The sequence below is a fragment of the Anabas testudineus genome, chromosome 1 (assembly GCF_900324465.2).
Source record: "Anabas testudineus chromosome 1, fAnaTes1.2, whole genome shotgun sequence".
Lineage (NCBI taxonomy): Eukaryota > Metazoa > Chordata > Actinopteri > Anabantiformes > Anabantidae > Anabas > Anabas testudineus.
The window spans coordinates 4823155-4849677 of record NC_046610.1 but is presented as its reverse complement, the minus strand read 5'-3'; the positions used below and the strand labels follow the sequence as shown (position 1 = coordinate 4849677).

At 38.7% G+C, this 26523-nt stretch overlaps 1 protein-coding gene across 3 annotated transcripts; it reads left to right on the top strand.

Annotated features, from left to right (window-relative positions):
• Positions 1 to 897: 897 nt before the first annotated feature.
• On the top strand, positions 898 to 26402 carry LOC113161919. Of its 3 annotated transcripts, none has more exons than XM_026359752.2 (9): positions 898 to 1150; positions 1236 to 1526; positions 1608 to 1829; positions 2250 to 2354; positions 2573 to 2782; positions 10852 to 11184; positions 11921 to 12263; positions 25137 to 25194; positions 25520 to 26402. In XM_026359752.2, the coding sequence occupies exons 1-9, from the start codon at positions 1081 to 1083 to the stop codon at positions 25688 to 25690; spliced, it is 1803 nt and encodes a 600-aa protein (XP_026215537.1). In that variant the 5' UTR covers positions 898 to 1080; the 3' UTR covers positions 25691 to 26402. The 3 variants fall into 3 exon arrangements, with proteins under 3 accessions (XP_026215537.1, XP_026215538.1, XP_026215539.1); XM_026359753.1 differs by lacking the exons at positions 25137 to 25194; positions 25520 to 26402 and adding exons at positions 12355 to 12412; positions 12877 to 13021; XM_026359754.2 differs by lacking the exons at positions 898 to 1150; positions 1236 to 1526; positions 1608 to 1829; ... (2 more) ...; positions 10852 to 11184; positions 11921 to 12263 and adding exons at positions 21621 to 21870; positions 21956 to 22246; positions 22906 to 23010; ... (1 more) ...; positions 24026 to 24364; positions 24708 to 25050.
• The last annotated feature ends 121 nt before the right edge of the window (positions 26403 to 26523 follow it).

Sequence of the window (26523 nt, the reverse complement as noted above, 5' to 3'; positions counted from 1 at the left end):
AGAGTTCAGGAGAGTGGAGAGTGCAGGTGGTTCAAACATGGCATTAGGAAGTGACTGTAGAGCAGAGCCAGGGTGAACACGGGGCTCTGTACCTGAACAGCAACCAGACAGGAAGTGACATAAGAAAGAAAATGTGACTTTGGAAGTTAGAGTCCAGCAGCCACTTATTTAACAACAGCACAAAGTGTCTGATTGAAGCAGGTGTTGTAGCTTCACTCACACAGTCCTGCAGCATCTTGCTCAGCTCCTTTGTTGCAGAGGGTTGGAGGTTTAGAAAACATCCACAGAGCTCAACACCACCTGAGGAGGTTTATCTGGACACAACCAGGTGCAAAGATGATGAACACACATGCACAAATGGGACGGCCTTAGAGATACTGATCTCAACATAGGTTTGTGCTTTGTATTAAATGTGTCCGACATGCTCTGGGCATGAGTACAGTAAAGTACTGTAGTATTTGTATGATTAGGGCCATCCTGACCTCTGTGACATCCAGTGTATTTAAATTTAGGTTTATATAGAGGACATGTGTGCAGTTTAACAGATTGAACTTGGATCAGAGAAAGGTCAAAGGTCAACATTAAACAAATCTCTCACAACACTGTTTCAGAATTAGACAGAGACTTCATCAGCTATTCACACAGTACATTTGCTTCTTGGTCATAAAACTCTGATAGAACATAAACCTACAATTTCTCAACTGTGTGGTTAAAAAAACAAGAAGTTAAACGTTGACACACGTGTGACGAAAAGCCATTGAAATAATGAATAACTGTACAAAAATACAAAGTGAGAAGAAAACAGTTGCAATGTGCCATGTTTAAAACATGATGTCACAGACTGCCACACAGACTATTTACTAGAAGTACCAAACTAAGGAAGGAAGTGGAAACTGAGTGTTAAGTTTCAGTCGCCTTCACTTCACCAGTGGTTCATTCTGTCTTCAGTCTTTAACTCTGTAAGAAGACTCCTGGTGATTTTTAGCATTTTGTCTTTTTGATGATTTATGAGATTTCATAAAAACAGCAGCTGTGATAAAATCATTTGGGAAATCATACAATCGACTTTCTGATTAGAAGATGAAGACTACAACCATGTGGATTGTAGGAGTTGGGTGTGTGTGTGTGGGTTTTATCCTCTGCATCTCAGGTAGGAATTACTCTTTATCTTTTCTCAGGTGGTTAAAGATTTTCTACAATGATATTGACAAAAATATGAAATTCTTCTGTTAAAGTGGTTCAGGGGCAACAGAAAACTGTCTGTGCCTTAAAAGGTTCATCAGTGGAGCTGAACTGCTCAGACAAAAAACCCACTACAAGCATGAAATGGTACACTGTAAACGGGACTGGACCAGTGACAGAGATCACTGCAGAGAGAAAAGACAAATACAAGATATCTGAAGAGAATAACTTCAATCTAACAATCAATGAACTGAGAGAGGGTGATGACAAGTTTTACTGCTGCAGTCAGAAAACAGATGAGCCACAAACATGCAGGACAAATGGGACTAAGCTCCAAGTTACAGGTACAGTGGCTCTGACATATTGTTTAACTTAAGAACATGTGATATAAATGGATATGTTCTTTATATTCAATGTCATCTCAGACCTGCAGGTCAGGGTATTTCCCACAGCAGAGGATCAGACAGTAACACTGATGTGTAGAACCAGCTGTCCTCTGAAATCTTACTCCTGGTTCAGGAATGGAAAGTTTCTCTATGATGGTCCATCTCCCTGGTACCAGGAGTTGGTCAGCAGTGATCAAACAGTCAAATACTCCTGTGGTAGCAAAAGTTACTGGGACCTCAGATCCCCTGAAGTCTCAGTGGGTGAGTAAAGACATGCAGCTGTACGTCATGAAACTAAACAGGAAATAGTTTTATTGTTTAGGCACTGGAGCCTTAAACCTTAACAGACAGAGAATCATATTTGGTAACTTCTGTGTCATAATTGTCACCACAGCAGCCTGCTGTTTGAATAGGAAGGCTGTACTATGATGTCTGACACTGGTCATTTTGAGCAGTTTGAGTTACCAAAAATTGTTCTAGTGTTTCAGGGTTTGACTGGTTTCAATTAATTTTGATATACGTGTGATATTCGTTACAAGTACCGGTAATAACAATAATATAATGGTCCAGGGTTCAAGTATTTCAGTAAGAGCTCTATAAAGGGTTAAATGATAAAGTTTATTAAATTCAGTCATTCATTGATCAACACTAATTCTGAGTTTTATGATTGATTTTGTCCAGATTCTGTCACATCAACCTGCTTTAAAGTGACCTATGCTAAAGGGACAATGTGTTCACATCAGAAGAAATCAGAGGACGACTCCTGCTCCATCACGTATCCCAGAGGTTCAGTTTTTATCTAATTATACACAAACACACTCCTGTCCTGATAGAACATTTCATTAACAGTATGTGTAATTTCTAATTTGTACTTTGTTAAGTAACTTTACTTCTACACATTCTGACCTATGAATCAAAGTGTTTTTAACAGTGTGATCAGTACGTGTAACATATGTAAGTCAACATGCTACAGATGAGCTGAAGTTTTTATCATCTCCCAACAGAAGTAAAGGTTCAAAAGACTCCTTCAGCATCCGGCCAAGTCAATCTGACCTGTAACAGCAGCTGTCCTGTGACTGACCCTCAAACTGTCTTCATATGGTACAGGAACAGAAAACAGAAGAATAAACCACTGTCTAAACATCCCAGCTCCTCTCCTGATATCTTGTCATGTGCTGTAAAAGACCATGAGAATTTGATTTCTGCTGAAGTTTGTGAGTATGAACAGCTGTAAATAAGTTTGATGATTGGTTTAAAACTACAGATGTTGATTCAACTTGATTTTTTTCTTTAGGAATATTGTTGATGAAGTTTTACAAACTCCTTGCCTACTTATTTATTGCACCATTTACCTTAGAAAGTTTAAAACTACTGTCAATCTTATCTAAGAAGATTGTCAATCATACAGGTCATGGTTATACTAAAATGTCTGTTCGTGGCAACTGGACCTGCTTTCTTGAAGATGTTTCACCTGGGATCAGTCTTTCCTCTTTGTTTCAGGTGTTGAGGATAAAAAGTGCTCGACTGTGAATTATATCAACAGGAGAATCTGTGCTCTGCAAAGATCTTCAATAAACATTTCAAGTCAATACTCACATCCTGACAACCAACAACCAAATTTTAAAGTTTGGTATAAAATAAAGAGAGGTGAGAAGCAGGAAGCTGAAAAACTGACAGAGGCTGAACGTCGAGTAGAGTTCAGTGACAACAAGAATCACCACAACCTGACAATCAAACAGCTGAAGAAGAATGACTCAGCAGAATACATATTCAGAGTCCAAACTAATGATGAAGAAGAGAAAGAGTTTGATTCTCCTGGAGTGACTCTTATTGTTACAGGTAGGAGTTTAATTATTACTTGGATATTTATGCAGGTGAATGTGTACATGAATATTAATTCAGTGAATTTAATTAGCAACTTTGCCTAAACTAGAAAACATGATTTATCTTTTTCTCGTTTCATTAAGGTGAGGACATGTGATAAAAACCATCTGAGTTAAACACTCACAGTTCATGTCCCATCTACTACAAACAGTCAATATTTTCAATTCAGTTCAATTCTATTGATATAACGCCAAATCACAATAAGTGTAAGTTTTAGGACCTTAGAAAATATAAGAATTATAAACTCTCTTTAATGGAAGAAACCTCCAGCAGAACTAGGGTCGGGGTTTGGCAGCTATCTACCTCGACCAGTTGGGGTGAATGGAAAGAGGAGAGAGAAAAGAACAACAAGTAGAAAAAACACTGGCCAGGTCAGTAGAACCAATAGCTGCACTCTGGTGATATACAGCACCAAGGTTGTGTCACAGTTTTAAGGGAGGGGGACGAGGCAGGAATGAACTTAACAGGATTTATTAGCAAAAAGTACCAAAACAAGGGAAACTAAGCTGGGTGTCAACAGACACTACAAAAACAGGCAAAACACAAGGACAAAGTAACAACAGAAAACTACCCAGGTGGCAGAGAACAAAGTAACAAAACAGGAACCAAAGTACAAAACCAAAAACCACTGCTCAGAGGCAGGAAAACACTCACGGGAACAGGTAACAAAGTCCAAAGATTCAGGAGGGGAAAACAAGTCTAGAGAGTCCATGAGGGGGAAGCACAAAATCCAGAGTCCAGGGGGGGAAGCAGACAGGGCTGAGGAGGAATGAGCAGGAGCAGGCAAGGTTGGGCAACAGTCAGGGAAAGCAACAGGCAGGAACACAGGCAAGGAACCACAGGCTGGAGACAGGTTGGGGAAAACGACGCTGGAAACAAGAGGGGGGAATGACGACGATGTGACAGGGGAGGAAGGTCTGAGGAGAGTTTATGTAGTGTGAGGGGAACACAGGTGAGTCCATTATGCTGCTGATTGGCAAGAGCAGAGGGAGAGTGAGGTGGAGCAGTGAGGGAAATCCTCAGCTTGGCCTGATGCCAGGCCGAAACCATGACAGGTTGAGGAGAACAGAGAGAGGGAGACAGAGAGGGGGAAACACAACTATGGGAGAAAAAAGACAAAATTAATGACATCCTAAACGGTAGAAGATCAGCTTTACTCAACTCTGTTGTTTTAAACAACATTAACAAACAAATAACAAACAACAATCTTCTTGTTTAATGAGAACTTGTACAGTATAACTATCCTACATTTACTGACCTTTCAGACCTGGAAGTGAAGTTTCATCCTTCTCCAGTGGTGACAGAGGGCGACAGAGTCACACTGACCTGCAGAACCAGCTGTCCTCTGACTCACAACACAAACTACGTTTGGTCTTTGAACGGCCGACCTCTGACCCTGCCAGAGAACCAAAACAAACACCTGGTTCTACACCCAGTCAGCAGTCAGCATGCAGGAAACTACTCCTGTAGTGTTAAAACCAACCAAAACAAAAAATCAACTGAGAAGACTCTGACTGTCCAAAGGATTTCAAGATCTGCACCAGTAGCTGCAGGAGTTACAGCTGTTCTCCTGGTTATAATACTTCTCACTCTCTTCTGCTGGATTAGGTGAGAAACACAGATTCAACAAACCAACAATGTTCCAAACCTATTTTAAAATCTGTTACTCATTTCTATATTCATTCATTTTATGAATCAGAAGAAAAAAGGCTTTGAGTCAATCTCCAGAAACTGAAACATCAGAAAACATGAATCAGGTAAACAACATGTTTCTGTTTCACATAAATCATAAACTTATAAACTAATAACTTTATTCACCTGCTTTAGCTGTTCATGTTCATGCTAAACACTTCTGGAATTTCTCTCAGGGTTTTGTTAACTAAAAACAATGAGGTCACATATATTACAATAAACTAAGATTAAGATATACTGTTGTTATACAGTATGTTGTCATGTTAAATATGTTTCAGTCAATAATTTCCATAATTAAATAGTAATGTCGACTCCAGTTTAAATCAACCAGTATGTTACTTCTTTAATCTCTGTGGATAAAACTAAATGCATGAAAACTCTTTGTTTTCACCATCAAACATTTGCAGAATAGACCAACACAATAAAATGTTTCTAAAACCTTGTTGGAGGTTTAGTTTTATTCTGTTCTCATTAAACTGATGAATAAAATACATTTTTAGACTGTTGTTTGCTGTTTCTTGTCTCCACAGTTTAACTCTGGTTCCATGTATGAAACCATCTCAACTCAACCAACAGAGCTGAATGATCACTACAGTCGACTCCACTTCTCCAGGAACCACACAGAGGATCTGTACTCCACCATCGAGTCAGTCTCGTCTAGATAAACATAGGTTTCTCGTGGTACGTTGACATCATTTTAAGGATTTTGGTAACTTTGGATCATAACAGGGCTGTCGCAATGTTACATTGTTCTGACTTAAATGTGTCTAATCATACAAAAATATAACCCAGAATTTATAACGTTACAGAAACTCTGGTTTTGGGATGTTTTGGAGTTTATCCTCACAACAGCCATTACTGTCTGGTACAGTACAGGAACCACACAGGACACTCAGAGGCTGCTGTGCATCATCTGCTCAGCTGAAAAGATCTTTCGCTGCAAACTTCTCCCCACTGATCAGCTGAACCAAACTCCCACTCCGTTCACTGAATGTAAATTTTTTTTTCCCCAATTCTGATCAGCATTGTCCATGTTATTTGTTTGATTAATTTATCTTCTACCCTTATTTATTGGCAAGAAAATAGTAGATTCAAGCTAGAAATAAGTCATGGGAACACCTTCTGTGAATATTAACACATATTTACAGTATTTCATAAAGACACAAATAATAAAGTAAAGTATTTGTTGCCTCCAGTTTCTGTTGCATGAGTGGATCATCTGTTTCTTTAACTTTCAAGCAAAGTCAAGTATTTATAGACAGTAACACAAATATGTCACCAATAATATTCTGGGTGAACAGAAATTTCAATATTTCAGCAAACTGGGTGTGTAACTCTCCCTAAAGCACTTACGGGGTCTTTTACTTAAATCTCCTCCAGCCTGGTGAGTTTATTTCAGTGTTTAACATAAACACATTTTACTGCTCTTCTGTGGTTCCAACAAATGATTTTCACTTTTAAATGTCACAGTGACTAATGCTGGAGTGTATATAAAGTTTCACCACTTAAACATTTGTTAATCTGCTGTTTCTGTCTGGCCTGTGTCAGTGAACGCTGCATTTTGAAACAACAGAAAAGGAAAAATATGAAAGATAAAAATATGTTTGTAATGAAGTCATGAAGAGAAATGTATGACCCTATTACCAAAAAAGGATGAAAATGTTTGAGTTAAATACAGAGTAGGAAACAGGAACCACAATTAGCAGCATGACAACGGAAGAACTGACCTGTGGTGGAGTGTGTCGATCATTTCACACCATGCTCGAGACATCCTGTAGAATTAAAGACACAAAGCAGCACATTCTAGAAGAGACAGATTATCATGTCCAAAATATGAACAAAACTAAAACGGCTTCAAAAAGAGGTCACGACAACTGCTGAGCGGGACACGGGTATAACAAACGAAAAGGAAATTTATTTCAACCCAGTCTCAAAAAAAGGACACAGCGAAATCAGACTAGGTGGGGAAAACAAGTGAACACTACAAGAACGTAGACTTAATGTGAAAACAAAGTGCCAACTGAAAACCACTGCAAATGGCAGGTATACAAATTACAAGCAGGGGACAAAATCCAGTGAACTAAGAAAAGGTCCAGAATGTAACATAAAGTTTAAGTGATTGTGTGCAAACTAAACAGGTGCGACCGTCTATGTGCAACAATCTATAAACAACAATCTGGCACCAAACAGAGGACTGAGAGGAGTTTTTAAAGGAGAGAGAAACACAGGTGAAACAAGTCCATGATTAGGGTTCAGGAGAGTGGAGAGTGCAGGTGGTCTAAACATGGACATTAGGAAGTGACTGTAGAGCAGAGCCAGGGTGAACACAGGGCTCTGTACCTGAACAGCAACCAGACAGGAAGTGACATAAGAAAGAAAATGTGACTTTGGAAGTTAGAGTCCAGCAGTCATTGATTTAACAACAGCACAAAGTGTCTGATTGAAGCAGGTGTTGTAGCTGCACTCACACAGTCCTGCAGCATCTTGCTCAGCTCCTTTGTTGCAGAGGGTTGGAGGTTTAGAAAACATCCACAGAGCTCAACACCACCTGAGGAGGTTAATCTGGACGCAACCAGGTGCAAAGATGAGATACACATGCACAAATGGGACGGCCTTAGAGATACTGATCTCAACATAGGTTTGTGCTTTGTATTAAATGTGTCCGACATGCTCTGGGCATGAGTACAGTAAAGTACTGCAGTATTTGTATGAGTTAGGGCCATCCTGACCTCTGTGACATCCAGTGGATTTCAATTTGGGTTTATATAGAGGACATGTGTGCAGTTTAACAGATTGAACTTGGATCAGAGAAAGGTCAAAGGTCAACATTAAACACATCTCTCACAACACTGTTTCAGAATTAGAGAGAGACTTTATCAGCTATTCACACAGTACATTTGCTTCTTGCTCATAAAACTCTGAGCATAAACCTACAATTTTTGGTTGAACGTTGACACGTGTGACGAAAAGCCAGTTTAAATCATCAATAACTGTACAAAAATACACAGTGAGAAGAAAACAGTTGCAATGTGCCATGTTTAAAACATGATGTCACAGAGTACCACACAGACTATTTACTAGAAGTACCAAACTAAGGAAGGAAATGAAAACTGAATGTTAAGTTTCAGCCGCCTTCACTTCACCAGTGGTTTGTTCTGTCTTCAGTCTTTAACTCTGTAAGAAGACTCCTGGTGATTTTTAGCATTTTGTCTTTTTGATGATTTATGAGATTTCATAAAAACAGCAGCTGTGATAAAATCATTTGGGAAATCATACAATCGACTTTCTGATTAGGAGATGAAGACTACAACCATGTTGATGGTAGACGTTGGGTGTGTGTGTGTGGGTTTTATCCTCTGCATCTCAGGTAGGAATTACTCTTTATCTTTTCTCAGGTGGTTAAAGATTTTCTACAATGATATTGACAAAAATATCAAAATCTTCTGTTAAAGTGGTTCAGGGGCAACAGAAAACTGTCTGTGCCTTAAAAGGTTCATCAGTGGAGCTGAACTGCTCAGACAAAAAACCCACTACAAGCATGAAATGGTACACTGTAAACAGGACTGGACCAGTGACAGAGATCACTGCAGAGAGAAATGACAAATACAAGATATCTGAAGAGAATAACTTCAATCTAACAATCAATGAACTGAGAGAGGGTGATGACAAGTTTTACTGCTGCAGTCAGAAAACAGATGAGCCACAAACGTGCAGGACAAATGGGATTAAGCTCCAAGTTACAGGTACAGTGGCTCTGACATATTGTTTAACATAAGAACATGTGATATAAATGGATATGTTCTTTATATTCAATGTCATCTCAGACCTGCAGGTCAGGGTATTTCCCACAGCAGAGGATCAGACAGTAACACTGATGTGTAGAACCAGCTGTCCTCTGAAATCTTACTCCTGGTTCAGGAATGGAAAGTTTCTCTATATTGACCCATCTCCCTGGTACCAGGAGCTGGTCAGCAGTGATCAAACAGTCAAATACTCCTGTGGTATCAAAGGTTACTGGGACCTCAGATCCCCTGAAGTCTCAGTGGGTGAGTAAAGACATGCAGCTGTACGTCATGAAACTAAACAGGAAATAGTTTTATCGTTCAGGCACTGGAGCCTTAAACCTTAACAGACAGAGAATCATATTTGGTAACTTGTCACCAGAGCGGCCTGCTGTTTCGATAGGAAGGCTGTACTATGATGTTTGACACTGGTCATTTTGAGCATTTTGAGATACCAAAAATTGTTCTAGTGTTTCAGGGTTTGACTGGTTTCAATTAATTTTGATATATGTGTGATATTTGTTACAAGTACCAGTAATAACAATAATATAATGGTCCAGGGTTCAAGTATTTGAGTAAGAGCTCAATAAAGGGTTAAATGATGAAGTTAATAAAATTCAGTGATTAATTGATCAACACAAATTCTGAGTTTTATGGTTGATTTTTGTCCAGATTCTGTCACATCAACCTGCTTTAAAGTGACCTATGCTAAAGGAACAATGTGTTCACATCAGAAGAAATCAGAGGACGACTCCTGCTCCATCACGTATCCCAGAGGTTCAGTTTTTATCTAATTATACACAAACACACTCCTGTCCTGATAGAACATTTCACAGTGGATGTCTTAATTTAACAGTATGTGTAATTTCTAATTTGTACTTTGTTCAGTAACTTTACTTCTACACATTCTGACCTATGAATCAAAGTGTTTTTAACAGTGTGATCAGTACGTGTAACATATGTAAGTCAACATGCTACAGATGAGCTGAAGTTTTTATCATCTCCCAACAGAAGTAAAGGTTCAAAAGACTCCTTCAGCATCCGGCCAAGTCAATCTGACCTGTAACAGCAGCTGTCCTGTGACTGACCCTCAAACTGTCTTCATATGGTACAGGAACAGAAAACAGGAGAATAAACCACCGTCTAAACATCCCCTCTCCTCTCCTGATATCTTGTCATGTGCTGTAAAAGACCATGAGAATTTGCTTTCTGCTGAAGTTTGTGAGTATGAACAGCTGTAAATAAGTTTGATGATTGTTTGGTTAAAAACTACAGATGTTGACTCAACTTGATCATTATCATTTCTATCGTATTTAAAATTTCTAGTTTCAGTCAGTGTTGTCAGGGACACTGCTACATAGATAGATAGATTTAATTTTTAGATAAATATAGATAGATGTAGATATATATACATGGAATATAAAACTACAGTACTTCTCTTCGCATGGTTGTTTTTGGCAATTTTTACGCCGGATGCCCTTCCTGACCCAACCCTCTATTTATACGGGCTTGGGACCAGCACAGAAGTCACTGTCTTGCAACCCCTGTGGTTACATTCAATATAAGACTACAATACAACTAATCATAATAACACAGACATTATTTCTTAAATATAAATCCATTTGATTTGTCTTTTCAGTTCTGTCCACTACCATATTAGGCACATTTTAATTTGTCTGAATGTTGTTGATGAATTTTTACAAGCTCCTTGTCTTCTGCTTATTTATTACACCATTTACCTTTGAAAGTTTAAAACTACTGTCAATCTTGTCTAAGATTCTCAATCATCCAGGTCATGGTTATACTAAAATGGCAAATGGACTTTCTTTCTTAAAGACGTTTCACCTTACATCCAGAAGAACTTAAACCAAATCCAGTAGCCACTGAACAGCACTTTTGAAACCAGTCTTTCCTCTTTGTTTCAGGTGTTGAGGATAAGAACTGCTCGACTGTGAATTATGTCAACAGGAGAATCTGTGCTCTGCAAAGTTCTTCAATAAATATTTCAAGTCAATACTCACATCCTGACAACAAGTCTAAAGTTTGGTATAAAATAAAGAGAGGTGAGAAGCAGGAAGCTGAAAAACTGACAGAGGCTGAACGTCGAGTAGAGTTCAGTGACAACAAGAAGAATCACCACAACCTGATAATCAAACAGCTGAAGAAGAACGACTCAGCAGAATACATATTCAGAGTCCAAACTAATGATGAAGAAGAGAAAGAGTTTGATTATCCTGGAGTGACTCTTGTTGTTACAGGTAAGAATTTTAATTAAATATGTGGATATTTATGTAGGTAAATGTGTACATGAATATTAATTCAGTGAATTTAATTAGCAACTTTGCCTAAACTACAAAACATGATTTAGATTTTTCTTGTTTCATTAAGGTGAGGACAAGTATAAAAACCATCTGAGTTAAACACTCACAGTTCATGTCCCATCTACTACAAACAGTCAATATTTTCAATTCAGTTCAATTGTATTTATATATATTAACGCCAAATCCTAAAGGTCCTAAAAGTTTTAGGACCTTACGAAATATAAGAATTATATAGAAAACACAACAACCCCACTTGAACAAGCACTAGGCGACAGTGGAGAGGAAAAACTCTCTTTAATGGAGGAAACCTCCAGCAGAACCAGGGTCGGGGTTGGCGGCTATCTACTTTGACCGGTTGGGGTGAATGGAAAGAGAAGAGAGAAAAGAACAACAGGCAACAACAAAAGCAAACAAGCAGCAAAAACACTGGTCAGGTCGGTAGAACCAGTAACTGCACTCTGGTGATAAACAGCTCCAAGGCCAAGGACACCTGCAGAAAAATACAGAGAGGAGGAAACACAACTATGGTAGAAAAAAGACAAAATTAATGACATCCTAAAGAGTAGAAGATCAGCTTTACTGAAATCTGTTGTTTTAAACAACATTAACAACAATCTTCTTGTTTAATGAGAACTTTTACAGTATAACTATCCTACATTTACTGACCTTTCAGACCTGGTAGTGAAGTTTAATCCTTCTCCAGTGGTGACAGAGGGCGACAGAGTCACACTGACCTGCAGAACCATCTGTCCTCTGACTCACAACACAAACTACATATGGTCTTTGAACGGCCGACCTCTGACCCTGACAGAGAACCAAAACAAACACCTGGTTCTACACCCAGTCAGCAGTCAGCATGCAGGAAACTACTCCTGTAGTGATAAAACCAACCAAAACAAAAAATCAACTGAGACGACTCTGACTGTCCAAAGGATTTCAAGATCTGCACCAGTAGCTGCAGGAGTTGCAGCTGTTCTCCTGGTTATAATACTTCTCACTCTCTTCTGCTGGATTAGGTGAGAAACACAGATTCAACAAACCAACAATGTTCCAAACCTATTTTAAAATCTGTTACTCATTTCTATATTCATTCATTTTATGAATCAGAAGAAAAAAGGCTTTGAGTCAATCACCAGAAACTGAAACATCAGAAAACATGAATCAGGTAAACAACATGTTTCTGTTTCACATAAATCATAATCTTATAAACTAATAACTTTATTCACCTGCTTTAGCTGTTCATGTTCATGCTAAACTCTTCTGGTATCTCTCTCAGGGTTTTGTTAACTAAAAACAACGAGGTCACATATATTACAATAAACTAAGATTAAGATATACTGTTGTTATACAGTATGTTGTCATGTTAAATATGTTCCAGTCAAAAATTTCCATAATTAAATAGTAATGTCGACTCCAGTTTAAATCAACCAGTATGTTACTTCTTTAATCTCTGGGATAAAACTAAATGCATGAAAACTCTTTGTTTTCACCATCGAACATTTGCAGAATAGACCAACACAATAAAATGTTTCTAAAACCTTGTTGGAGGTTTAGTTTTATTCTGTTCTCATTAAACTGATGAATAAAATACATTTTTAGACTGTTGTTTGCTGTTTCTTGTCTCCACAGTTTAACTCTGGTTCCATGTATGAAACCATCTCAACTCAACCAACAGAGCTGAATGATCACTACAGTCGACTCCACTTCTCCAGGAACCACACAGAGGATCTGTACTCCACCATCGAGTCAGTCTCGTCTAGATAAACATAGGTTTCTCGTGGTACGTTGACATCATTTTAAGGATTTTGGTAACTTTGGATCATAACAGGGCTGTCGCAATGTTACATTGTTCTGACTTAAATGTGTCTAATCATACAAAAATATAACCCAGAATTTATAACGTTACAGAAACTCTGGTTTTGGGATGTTTTGGAGTTTATCCTCACAACAGCCATTACTGTCTGGTACAGTACAGGAACCACACAGGACACTCAGAGGCTGCTGTGCATCATCTGCTCAGCTGAAAAGATCTTTCGCTGCAAACTTCTCCCCACTGATCAGCTGAACCAAACTCCCACTCCGTTCACTGAATGTAAATTTTTTTTTCCCCAGTTCTAATCAGCATTGTCCATGTTATTTGTTTGATTAATTTATCTTCTAGCCTTATTTATTGGCAAGAAAATAGTAGATTCAAGCTAGAAATAAGTCATGGGAACACCTTCTGTGAATATTAACACATATTTACAGTATTTCATAAAGACACAAATAATAAAGTAAAGTATTTGTTGCCTCCAGTTTCTATTGCATGAGTGGATCATCTGTTTCTTTATCTTTCAAGCAAAGTCAGGTATTTATAGACAGTAACACAAATATGTCACTAACAATATTCTGGGTAAACAGAAATTTCAATATTTCAGCAAACTGGGTGTGTAACTCTCCCTAAAGCACTTATGGGGTCTTTTTACTTAAATCTCCTCCAGCCTGATGCGTTTATTGCACAGTGTTTAACATAAACACATTTTACTGCTCTTCTGTGGTTCAAACAAATGATTTTCACTTGTCACAGTGACTAATGCTGGACTGTATATAAAGATTCACCACCTAAACATGTGTCAGTGAATTTTGAAACAGCAGAAAAGGAAAAATATGAAAGATGAAAATATATTTGTAATGAAGTCATGAAGAGAAATGTATGACCCTATTACCAAAAAAGGATGAGACAGTTTGAATTAACTACAGAGTAGGAAGCAGGAACCATGAACCACAATTAGCAGCATGAGAACGGAAGCACTATAGTGAACTGACCTGTGGTGGAGTGTGTTGGTCATTTCACACCATGCTTCACAGCTAACAGAGTGGGAGACATCTTGTAGAATTAAAGACACAAAGCAGCACATTCTGGAAGAGACAGGTTATCATGTCAAAAATATGAAGAAAACTAAAAAGGCTTCAAAAAGAGGACATGACAACTGCTACTGGATGGATAAGATGTGAGGAACTAACGAGCAAGATATGGGTAAAACCAACAAAAAGGAATTTTATTTCAACCCGGTCTCAAAGCAGAGGACACAGGAAACCTGACTAGGTGGGGAAAACAAGTGAAAACTACAAGAACGTAGACTTAATGTGAAAACAAAGTGCCAACTTAACAGATGATGCTATTGTCTACTTGCTTCAGCGAGCTCTCTCACACCTGGACAAGGCAAACAGCACTGTGAGGATCACATTCTTTGATTTCTCCAGTGCCTTTAACACCATCCAGCCTGTCCTGCTGAGGGAGAAGCTCCTGAAGATGCAGGTAGACTCCTCCACAACCTCCTGGATCACTGACTACCTGACAGACAGACCACAGTTTGTACGACTGCAGGGATGTGAGTCTGAGCGGGTGGTCAGCAGCACAGGAGCACCTCAGGGGACTGTCCTCTCACCTTTCCTCTTCACCCTGTACACCTCAGACTTTCAGTACAACACTGAGTCCTGCCATCTGCAGAAGTTCTCAGATGACTCTGCAGTGGTTGGATGTATCAGCGGTGGGGAGGAGACCGAGTACAGAGTGGAGAGTGGTGGACAGCTTTGTGAAGTGGTGTGGGAACAACCATCTCACCCTGAATGTTAGCAAGACCAAGGAGATGGTTGTGGACTTCAGGAGGAAGAAAACCGGCTTTGACACTGTGTCCATTCTAGGTGAGAAGGTGGAGGTGGTGGAGAGGTACAAATACCTGGGAGTTCACCTGGACAACAGACTGGACTGGAAGTTCAACACAGAGGCTGTATACAGGAAGGGACAGAGTAGACTCTACTTCCTGAGGAAGCTCAGGTCCTTTAATGTGTGCAACAAGATGCTGCAGATCTTTTACCAGTCTGTTGTAGCCAGTGCAATATTCTTTGCTGTCGTCTGCTGGGGCAGCAGCATCAGAGCCAGCGACACTAAGAAACTAAATGAACTGATCAGGAAAGCTGGCTCTGTGCTGGGGGCTCCTCTGGAACCTTTAGAGCAGGTGGTGGAGAGGAGGATGCTGCACAAACTAGTGAGCATCATGGAGAACAGCTCACATCCTCTCCACAGCCTGTTTATCAAACAGCGGAGCAGTTTTAGTCAGAGACTTCTCCAGCTCCGCTGTGACAAGGAAAAGCTCAGGAAGTCATTTGTGCCAACAGCCATCAGCCTGTACAATGACTCCCTGACAGAGAGTCAGTGTCCACGCTGATGGTTTAACAATGTGTAACTAAGTCACTTTACATTCAAGTCCTACTGTGTGTTTTGTTGGTATTACTGTCTATTCTGTGTGTTATTCTTGTACTGTGTCTCGTGTATTGTTGTGTAGATCATGTTACTCAATGTTCAAATGTTTTTGAACATTTGAAAATTTCCCCTTGGGGATCAATAAAGTATCTATCTATCTAAAGAGACCCGACATACAGTGACAAGTATGAACAAACAGAGTGAAACAAAATCCACTGCTCTAATGCAGGTAAAATACAAACTAACATACAGACTGAAAATTAGTGGTGGGCAAATGAAGCCTCATGAAGCTCTGAGGGTTTCCTAACAATTGTGTCGAAAAAGGTTCAAAGCTTCAAGACTTCAGTGATGGTGACATCTGGTGGACAACTTAAGCCATAGCAACCTCTAAAGGGCACGACTGAAGCACTGTTTCAATCCCATGACAGCAATAAGAGTTCAGAAAAGTCTGTGTGGTCATTCAAGTGTTTTGTTCATTCATACTAATAATGATCATATAGTCATTACAATAAATATGCAGATGCTCTCTCCCATACTTTAAAACACATCCCAGATTAACCTAAAGAATCAATGCAAATTATATTTTGGGTTAAATGGTGGTTAAGGGTTTATTTAAAGCTTTGACCTTTAGACTCCCTAACAGGATTAGAGATCATTCCTACTTTGCAAATGATCACAGTGTTTGAACTCAAAAACATTTTATCTTTTTTTGTGTGAAGTGTTTTTACGGAAAACCTCTAAAGATAATGGTTTGTCATGTGAGGACTTGCATGGTTGATTTAAAATGGTTATTCACAGAAGCAGACAAGTTGGTTGTCTTCACAGATTTTTATTGAGATTTTTTTTTTTCTACTGTCGCAGGCTTTAGTCGGCTCATGCATGGCACGCAAGTGTCGCAGCATAGATGATATATTGTTGCTGTAAGACAACTCTTGTGTGCAGAACAAACACCACACCTACAAGCAATTGTAATTTTGCGACCCATTTAAAAATTAAAAATACAATTCAATTATGGCAACATAAAATTTATGCCATAAACTGTATTATACCTTATTTAGTGGTATGAGATCAAAATGATTCCAAACTTCAGAACTTCGCTTGTTGATGGTACTTTCCATGAAACTTGCCAAAAACTCTCACTCTCCAATTCTCTGTCTCCTCACAACCCCTTTTTGAAGCATAATGAGGCATCTTATATAGCTGGTATGGCACCAAACCACTTAAATCTGTAAAATCTGTCAAGCTGTCACTGGCTCAGAATGCATTGAAACACCATGAGCCATTGACAAACACTGAAAGACTCAAATAAATAGCCAATACAAAGGTTCGACACATTTGGAAGGAATGAGGGAATGAAGAGTCCTGTCATCTTCAGAAGTTCTGTGATGACTCTGCAGTTGTACCATGTATTCAGGGTGGAGATGTCACAGAGTACCGTGGAGTGGTGGACAGTTTTGTTGACTGTGTAGACTCAACCATCTGCAACTCAAAATCAATAAAACAAAGGAGCTGGTGATGGACTTCAGGAAATCTGGGAGTCCTGTCATCCCTCTCTCTATACAGGGAGAGTAGGTCTTATCAGAGTACAAATACCTGGGAGTGTACTTGGACAACAGACTGGACTGGAAGTTCAACACAGAGGCTGTATACAGGAAGGGACAGAGTAGACTCTACTTCCTGAGGAAGCTCAGGTCCTTTAATGTGTGCAACAAGATGCTGCAGATCTTTTACCAGTCTGTTGTAGCCAGTGCGATATTCTTTGCTGTCGTCTGCTGGGGCAGCAGCATCAGAGCCAGCGACACTAAGAAACTAAATGAACTGATCAGGAAAGCTGGCTCTGTGCTGGGGGCTTCTCTGGAACCTTTAGAGCAGGTGGTGGAGAGGAGGATGCTGCACAAACTGCTGAGCATCATGGAGAACAGCTCACATCCTCTCCACAGCCTGTTTATCAAACAGCGGAGCAGTTTTAGTCAGAGACTTCTCCAGCTCCGCTGTGACAAGGAAAAGCTCAGGAAGTCATTTGTGCCAACAGCCATCAGCCTGTACAATGACTCCCTGACAGAGAGTCAGTGTCCATGCTGATGGTTTAACAATGTGTAACTAAGTCACTTTACATTCAAGTCCTACTGTGTGTTTTGTTGGTATTACTGTCTATTCTGTGTGTTATTCTTGTACTGTGTCTCGTGTATTGTTGTGTAGATCATGTTACTCAATGTTCAAATGTTTTTGAACATTTGAAAATTTCCCCTTGGGGATCAATAAAGTATCTATCTATCTAAAGAGACCCGACATACAGTGACAAGTATGAACAAACAGAGTGAAACAAAATCCACTGCTCTAATGCAGGTAAAATACAAACTAACATACAGACTGAAAATTAGTGGTGGGCAAATGAAGCCTCATGAAGCTCTGAGGGTTTCCTAACAATTGTGTGGAAAAATGTTCAAGACTTCAGTGACGATGACATCTGGTGGACAACTTAAGCCATAGCAACCTCTAAAGGGCACGACTGAAGCACTGTTTCAATCCCATGACAGCAATAAAAGTTCACAAAAGTCTGTGTGGTCATTCAAGTGTTTTGTTCATTCATACTAATAATGATTATATAGTCATTACAATAAAAATGCAGATGCTCTCTCCCATACTCTAAAACACATCCCAGATTAACCTAAAGAATCAATGCAAATTATATTTTGGGTTAAATGGTGGTTAAGGGTTTATTTAAAGCTTTGACCTTTAGACTCCCTAACAGGATTAGAGATCATTCCTACTTTGCAAATGATCACAGTGTTTGAACTCAAAAACATTTTATCTTTTTTTGTGTGAAGTGTTTTTACGGAAAACCTCTAAAGATAATGGTTTGTCATGTGAGGACTTGCATGGTTGATTTAAAATGGTTATTCACAGAAGCAGACAAGTTAGTTGTCTTCACAGGTTTTTATTGAGATTTTTTTTTTTCTACTGTCGCAGGCTTTAGTCGGCTCATGCATGGCACGCAAGTGTCGCAGCATAGATGATATATTGTTGCTGTAAGACAACTCTTGTGTGCAGAACAAACACCACACCTACAAGCAATTGTAATTTTGCGACCCATTTAAAAATTAAAAATACAATTCAATTATGGCAACATAAAATGTATGCCATAAACTGTATTATACCTTATTTAGTGGTATGAGATCAAAATGATCCCAAACTTTAGAACTTCGCTTGTTGATGGTACTTTCAATGAAACTTGCCAAAAACTCTCACTCTCCAAATCTCTGTCTCTTCACAACCCCTTTTTGAAGCATAATGATGCATCTTATATAGCTGGTATGGCACCAAACCACAAAAATCTGTAAATCCTGTCAAGCTGTCACTGACTCAGAATGCATTGAAACACCATGAGCCATTGACAAACACTGAAAGACTCAAATAAATAGCCAATACAAAGGTTCGACACATTTGGAAGGAATGAGGGAATGAAGAGTCCTGTCATCTTCAGAAGTTCATGTCACAGAGTACCGTGGAGTGGTGGACAGTTTTGTTGACTGTGTAGACTCAACCATCTGCAACTCAACATCAATAAAACAAAGAAGCTGGTGATGGACTTCAGGAAATCTGGGAGTCCTGTCATCCCTCTCTCTATACAGGGAGAGTAGGTCTTATCAGAGTACAAATACCTGGGAGTGTACTTGGACAACAAACTGGACTGGACTAAAAACTCATCAGCACTGTACAGAATGGCTCAGAGCTTGTATGTACTTTCTGAGGAGACTTAGGACTTCAACGTCTGCAGCACCATGCTGCGGATGTGTGTTTATGAGTCTGTGGTGGCCAGTGTCATCTTTTATGCTGTGGTCTGCTGGGGCGGCAACATGAAGGTGCCAGACACTGACAGACTAAACAAATTAGAAGGGCTGGCTCTGTTCTGGGGGTGGAGCTGGACCCTCTACATGTTGTGGCTGAAAGGAGGATGCTGTCCAAACTCCTCTCAATCCTGGACAATTCCTCCCACCCTCTGCACAGTGTGTTGGCTGGACAGAGGAGCACGTTTAGCCAAAGACTTATTAACATTAAATGCTCCACAGAGAACCACAGGAGGTCCTTTCTACATGTGGCCATCAATCTGTACAATTCTTCGCCTCTCTCTAAAGGGTGGGGGAAGTGATAGTTGTGTCGTATACTTGCTGTCAATCCACAATAGGCTATAAATATTGACCCAATTTCATTCATCTATTTTACATATTTTACATATTCTGTATATATATATATATATATATATATATATATATATATATATATATATATATATATATATATATATATATATATATATATATATATATATATATTTATATTGAGTTTTCTGTATTGCTGTTACTGTGTATTTATGTTGGTGTTGATCTTTCCTGGTTGTGGTTCCCTTTCTTTCTGTCTGTGTTGAGAACAACTGTAATGAGGCAAAACAATTTCCCTCTGGGATTAATAAAGTTTTTTGAATCTTGAATCTTGAAGCGAAACAGCTTCAAACATCATCGGTCACATGACACAGGTGTTCTGTTTCGAATCACTACGCTTCAAGAAGAGTGACACAAGCTCCGAAGCCTCAGTATCATTTGTGCATCACAACTGAAAATCCAAAGTAACAATGAAAATCAATGCACTAATGCAGACACAAGACAAACATATTCGCTAACTAAACAAACAAAGAAACAACTGAAAATCAAATAAAAACAAATTACAAGCAGGGGACGAAGTCCAGTGAACTAAGAGAAGGTCCAGGATGTAACAAAAAGTCTAAGTGCTTCCAAATACAGACAATTCACGTGCTAATAATCCATGTGCAAACTAAACAGGTGCGACCGTCTATGTGCAACAATCCATAAACAACAATCTGGCACCAAACAGAGGACTGAGGGGAGTTTTTAAAGGAGAGGGAAACGCAGGTGAAACAAGTCCATGATTAGGGTTCAGGAGAGTGGAGAGTGCAGGTGGTCTAAACATGGACATTAGGAAGTGGCTGTAGAGAAGAGCCACGGCAGTGAGATAAGGTGAACACAAGGGGGAGACAGAAACAACATTAACTGAACGAGGATGAGACAGGAACTGTGACATAGAGTCCACCAGTCACTGATTTAACAACAGCACAAAGTGTCTGATTGAAGCAGGTGTTGTAGCTGCACTCACACAGTCCTGCAGCATCTTGCTCAGCTCCTTTGTTGCAGAGGGTTGGAGGTTTAGAAAACATCCACAGAGCTCAACACCACCTGAGGAGGTTTATCTGGACGCAACCAGGTGCAAAGATGATGAACACACATGCACAAATGGGACGGCCTTAGAGATACTGATCTCAACATAGGTTTGTGCTTTGTATTAAATGTGTCCGACATGCTCTGGGCATGAGTACAGTAAAGTACTGTAGTATTTGTATGAGTTAGGGCCATCCTGACCTCTGTGACATCCAGTGGATTTCAATTTGGGTTTATATAGAGGACATGTGTGCAGTTTAACAGATTGAACTTGGATCAGAGGAAGGTCAAAGGTCAACATCAATTGTGGGTGGCTGTGGCTCAATAGGTAGTGCAGTTGCCTGCCAATCACAGGATTGGTGGTTTGACTCCCGGCTGCCATGTCACATGCCAAAGTGTCCTTGGATACTGAACCCCAAGTTGCCCCCGGTAAGTCAGGTCAGCTGCATAACAGCTCTGCCATTGGTGTGTGAGTGTGTGTGTGCCTTTGTGTGAATGGGTGAATGAAATGCAGTGTAAAGTGCTTTGAGTTCCAGCTAGGTAGAAAAGTGCTATATAAGTGACCATTTACTATTTAACATCAAACACATCTGTCACAACACTGTTTCAGAATTAGACAGAGACTTCATCAGCTATTCACACAGTACATTTGCTTCTTGCTCATAAAACTCTGATAGAACATAAACCTACAATTTCTCAACTTTGTGGTTAAAAAAACAAGAAGTTAAACGTTGACACACGTGTGACGAAAAGCCAGTTGAAATCATTAATAACTGTACAAAAATACACAGTGAGAAGAAAACAGTTGCAATGTGCCATGTTTAAAATATGACGTCACAGACTGCCACACGGACTATTTATTAGAAGTACCAAACTAAGGAAGGAAGTGGAAACTGAGTGTTAAGTTTCAGTCGCTTTCACTTCACCAGTGGTTCATTCTGTCTTCAGTCTTTAACTCTGTAAGAAGACTCCTGGTGATTTTTAGCATTTTGTCTTTTTGATGTTTTATGAGATTTCATAAAAACAGCAGCTGTGATAAAATCATTTGGGAAATCATACAATCGACTTCTGATTAGAAGATGAAAACTACAACCATGTGGATTGTAGGAGTTGTGTGTGTGTGTGTGTGTTTTATCCTCTGCATCTCAGGTAGGAATTACTCTTTATCTTTTCTCAGGTGGTTAAAGATTTTCTACAATGATATTGACAAAAATATCAAATTCTTGTGTTAAAGTGGTTCAGGGGCAACAGAAAACTGTCTGTGCCTTAAAAGGTACATCAGTGGAGCTGAACTGCTCAGACAAAAAACCCACTACAAGCATGAAATGGTACACTGTAAACAGGACTGGACCAGTGACAGAGATCACTGCAGAGAGAAATGACAAATACAAGATATCTGAAGAGAATAACTTCAATCTAACAATCAATGAACTGAGAGACGGTGATGACAAGTTTTACTGCTGCAGTCAGAAAACAGATGAGCCACAAACGTGCAGGACAAATGGGACTAAGCTCCAAGTTACAGGTACAGTGGCTCTGACATATTGTTTAACTTAAGAACATGTGATATGAGTGGATATGTTCTTTATATTCAATGTCATCTCAGACCTGCAGGTCAGGGTATTTCCTACAACAAAGTATCAGACAGTAACACTGATGTGTAGAACCAGCTGTCCTCTGAAATCTTACTCCTGGTTCAGGAATGGAAAGTTTCTCTATGATGGTCCATCTCCCTGGTACCAGGAGCTGGTCAGCAGTGATCAAACAGTCAAATACTCCTGTGGTATCAAAGGTTACAGGGACCCTCAGATCCCCTGAAGTCTCAGTGGGTGAGTAAAGACATGCAGCTGTACGTCATGAAACAGGAAATAGTTTTATTGTTCAGGCACTGGAGCCTTAAACCTTAACAGACAGAGAATCATATTTGGTAACTTGTCACCAGAGCGGCCTGCTGTTTCGATAGGAAGGCTGTACTATGATGTTTGACACTGGTCATTTTAAGTTACCAAAAATTGTTCTAGACAGGTGTTAAAGCTATTAATGAGTTATTCAATAAGTGTTTCAGGGTTTGACTGGTTTCAATTGGACTGGACCATTAAATTACCAGTTAAATTATAAAGTTTATTAAATTCAGTCATTAATTGATCAACACAAAAATAAAGTTTATGGTTGATTTTTGTCCAGATTCTGTCACATCAACCTGCTTTAAAGTGACCTATGCTAAAGGAACAATGTGTTCACATCAGAAGAAATCAGAGGACGACTCCTGCTCCATCACGTATCCCAGAGGTTCAGTTTTATCTAATTACACACAAACACACTCCTGTTCTGATAGAACATTTCACAGTGGATGTCTTAATTTAACAGTATGTGTAATTTCTAATTTGTACTTTGTTCAGTAACTTTACTTCTACTCATTCTGACCTATGAATCAAAGTGTTTTTAACAGTGTGATCAGTACGTGTAACATATGTAAGTCAACATGCTACAGATGAGCTGAAGTTTTTATCATCTCCCAACAGAAGTAAAGGTTCAAAAGACTCCTTCAGCATCCGGCCACGTCAATCTGACCTGTAACAGCAGCTGTCCTGTGACTGACCCTCAAACTGTCTTCATATGGTACAGGAACAGAAAACAGGAGAATAAACCACAGGCTAAACATCCCAGCTCCTCTCCTGATATCTTCTCATGTGCTGTAAAAGACCATGAGAATTTGCTTTCTGCTGAAGTTTGTGAGTATGAACAGCTGTAAATAAGTTTGATGATTGTTTGGTTTAAAACTACAGATGTTGATTCAACTTGATTTTTATCGTTAGGCTGTATTCACTAATGTTATTTATCAAATTTATAGTTTCAGTCAGTATTGTTATGGACACAGATACATGCTGTTAATTTATATGACTCACACAATGTTTACTATATATACATCTGTTATATAAGACTACAATACAATTAATCACAACAGCACATTAGATATTACTGCTTATCTATAAATTCATTTGATTTGTCTTTTAAGTTTTGTCCCCTGCCATTTTACATTGTTTGAATGTGGTTGATGAAGTTTTACAAACTCCTTCCCTTCTACTTATTAATTACAATATGTATCTTTGAAAGTTTAAAACTACTGTCAATCTTGTCTAAGAAGATTCTCAATCATCCAGGTAATGGTTATACCAAAATGTCTGTTCATGGCAATTGGACTTTCTTTCTTAAAGACGTTTCACCTCGCATCCAGAAGAACTTAAAGCAAATCCAGTAGCCACTGAACAGCACTTTTGGGATCAGTCTTTCCTGTTTGTTTCAGGTGTTGAGGATAAAAAGTGCTCGACTGTGAATTATGACAACAGGAGAATCTGTGCTCTGCAAAGTTCTTCAATAAACATTTCAAGTCAATACTCACATCCTGACAACCAACAACCAAAGTCTAAAGTTTGGTATAAAATAAAGAGAGAGGAGAAGCAGGAAGCTGAAAAACTGACAGAGGCTGAACGTCGAGTAGAGTTCAGTGACAACAAGAATCACCACAACCTGACAATCAAACAGCTGAAGAAGAACGACTCAGCAGAATACATATTCAGAGTCCAAACTAATGATGAAGAAGAGAAAGAGTTTGATTATCCTGGAGTGACTCTTGTTGTTACAGGTAAGAATTTAATTAAACATGTGGATATTTATGCAGGTAAATGTGTACATGAATATTAATTCAGTGAGCAAATTTAATTTAGCAACTTTACCTAAATTAGAAATACACAAAGACATGATTTAGATCTTTTCTTTGTTTTATTAAGATGAGGACAGGTGATACGAACCATGTGAATTAAACACTAAAAAAAAAATTGTTTGTTTAAGCATGAAAATGTTGTTTGCCTAAACTAAACTAAGAAACATAGTTAAATGGTAGATGGTCAGTTTTGCTGATATCTGTTGTTTTCTTGTTTAATGAGAACTTGTACAGTATAACTATCCTACATTTACTGACCTTTCAGACCTGGAAGTGAAGTTTAATCCTTCTCCGGTGGTGACAGAGGGCGACAGAGTCACACTGACCTGCAGAACCATCTGTCCTCTGACTCACAACACAAACTACATATGGTTTTTGAACGGCCGACCTCTGACCCTGACAGAGAACCAAAACAAACACCTGGTTCTACACCCAGTCAGCAGTCAGCATGCAGGAAACTACTCTTGTAGTGTTAAAACCAACCAAAACAAAAAATCAACTGAGAAGACTCTGACTGTCCAAAGGATTTCAAGATCTGCACCAGTAGCTGCAGGAGTTGCAGCTGTTCTCCTGGTTATAATACTTCTCTCTGTCTTCTGCTGGATTAGGTGAGCACTTTGCTTTATTTTGTTTTGTTTTAAGAACAGTGACATTCAATTATACTCTTAGTTTTATTTTTGATTTCATTAAGCAGAAATAAGAGGACTTCCTGTCAGTCTCCTAGGGTTGAGCCATCAGAAAATATGGAGCAGGTAAGATTGTTTTACATGCTTCACTTTAGATAGAAAAACATTATTGAATCCCCATCAGAAATCAGCACAAACCTCTTCTTTTCTGTCCCATCATAAAATCTTTTCCCCGCGTACCTGAGCCATGTTTTGTGTTTAAGCCAAACATCAATAACAATTCTTCTTCTCCTACAGTCTGTAATAGGTCAACCAGTGTTTTGTAAAGCGGTACAGTAGATATCAACTAGTCACGTTGTTAAATGATGATGTGTAAAATCACAGGCTATTTAAAAATCATTATCAGCTGAGTTCTTCCTAATAATCTGTTGTTCTTCTTATTTTTAATCAGCTCAACCCTGTTCCTGAGGACGAACAAGATCAAGACCCTGTTGATCATTACTACAGCACAGTCTACTTCTCAGAGAACCACAATGATCCTCCATACTCCAACATCCAGCACCATCAGCTCCAAGAACAGCAGCACACCCCCTATGCTGTTGTCCACCTAAGATCGAATTAACTACTTCTGGTTAGTTCAACTGACTCTGTCTGTGTATAAGAGATCTACTGTATTATATTATAATATATAGCTTATTTGTCATGATTATTACAAGACATTACTTGTGGTAGTTTGAATGTTTTGTTAACTGTGGTGCTTAAAACATCTACTAATTTCCATGTTTGGATAATGAAGTGAAATGTACAACAAATACTATTTTCTCCCAAATCAAATAAATACTTAGATTACTGTTTCATGTCAACACTTAATTAACACTTCATTAACACTTAAAATAGTTATTTAGAGGCAAACTCATACTGTATTGCTAATAAACAAATTCCTGACCCTTCTTGTCCATGTTGATGCCTTTATTTCAAGAGGTTTAAACCTCAACCTTTATTAACTGCGTCTTAGCTGTATGTATTTTATATATTTGTACAATAAATTAAATCTGTAAAAACCTAATATATCTTTTACAATAGATGTTAGTTTTGTCAGAAAAAGGCTTGAAACTGTTTGTGGCTAGTTAGCTAGCTAGCTAACTGTGTATGATGCATGTGATCCATGTGAAACATGACATTATTTTTACCATATTAACTATTATGTCATTATTTAAATATATATATGTTCTGTGTTTTTAATATAAACCCGTTACACGCTGTGTCTACTGTATAGAATAAGATTCCTGCCTGTTTGTGGTTAGTTATAAGGCTAATAAAATATTACAAAAACACATTTTTAGGTTGTGATAGGACTTATCATTTCTTTACAGCTGTTTTAAATGTCCCTTAAAACTTAATTGTATCTATCTTTGACATCTTCAGTGATTTATATGCTGAATTATACAACTCACA

Excerpts from the sequence above, each read along its gene's own strand:
- LOC113161919 (XM_026359752.2), top strand. The coding sequence starts at position 1,081 with ATGAAGACTACAACCATGTGGATTGTAGGAGTTGGGTGTGTGTGTGTG. Across the intron at positions 1,151-1,235 it reads TTTTATCCTCTGCATCTCAG|TGGTTCAGGGGCAACAGAAA; the intron begins GTAGGAATTACT and ends CTTCTGTTAAAG. Across the intron at positions 1,527-1,607 it reads GACTAAGCTCCAAGTTACAG|ACCTGCAGGTCAGGGTATTT; the intron begins GTACAGTGGCTC and ends ATGTCATCTCAG.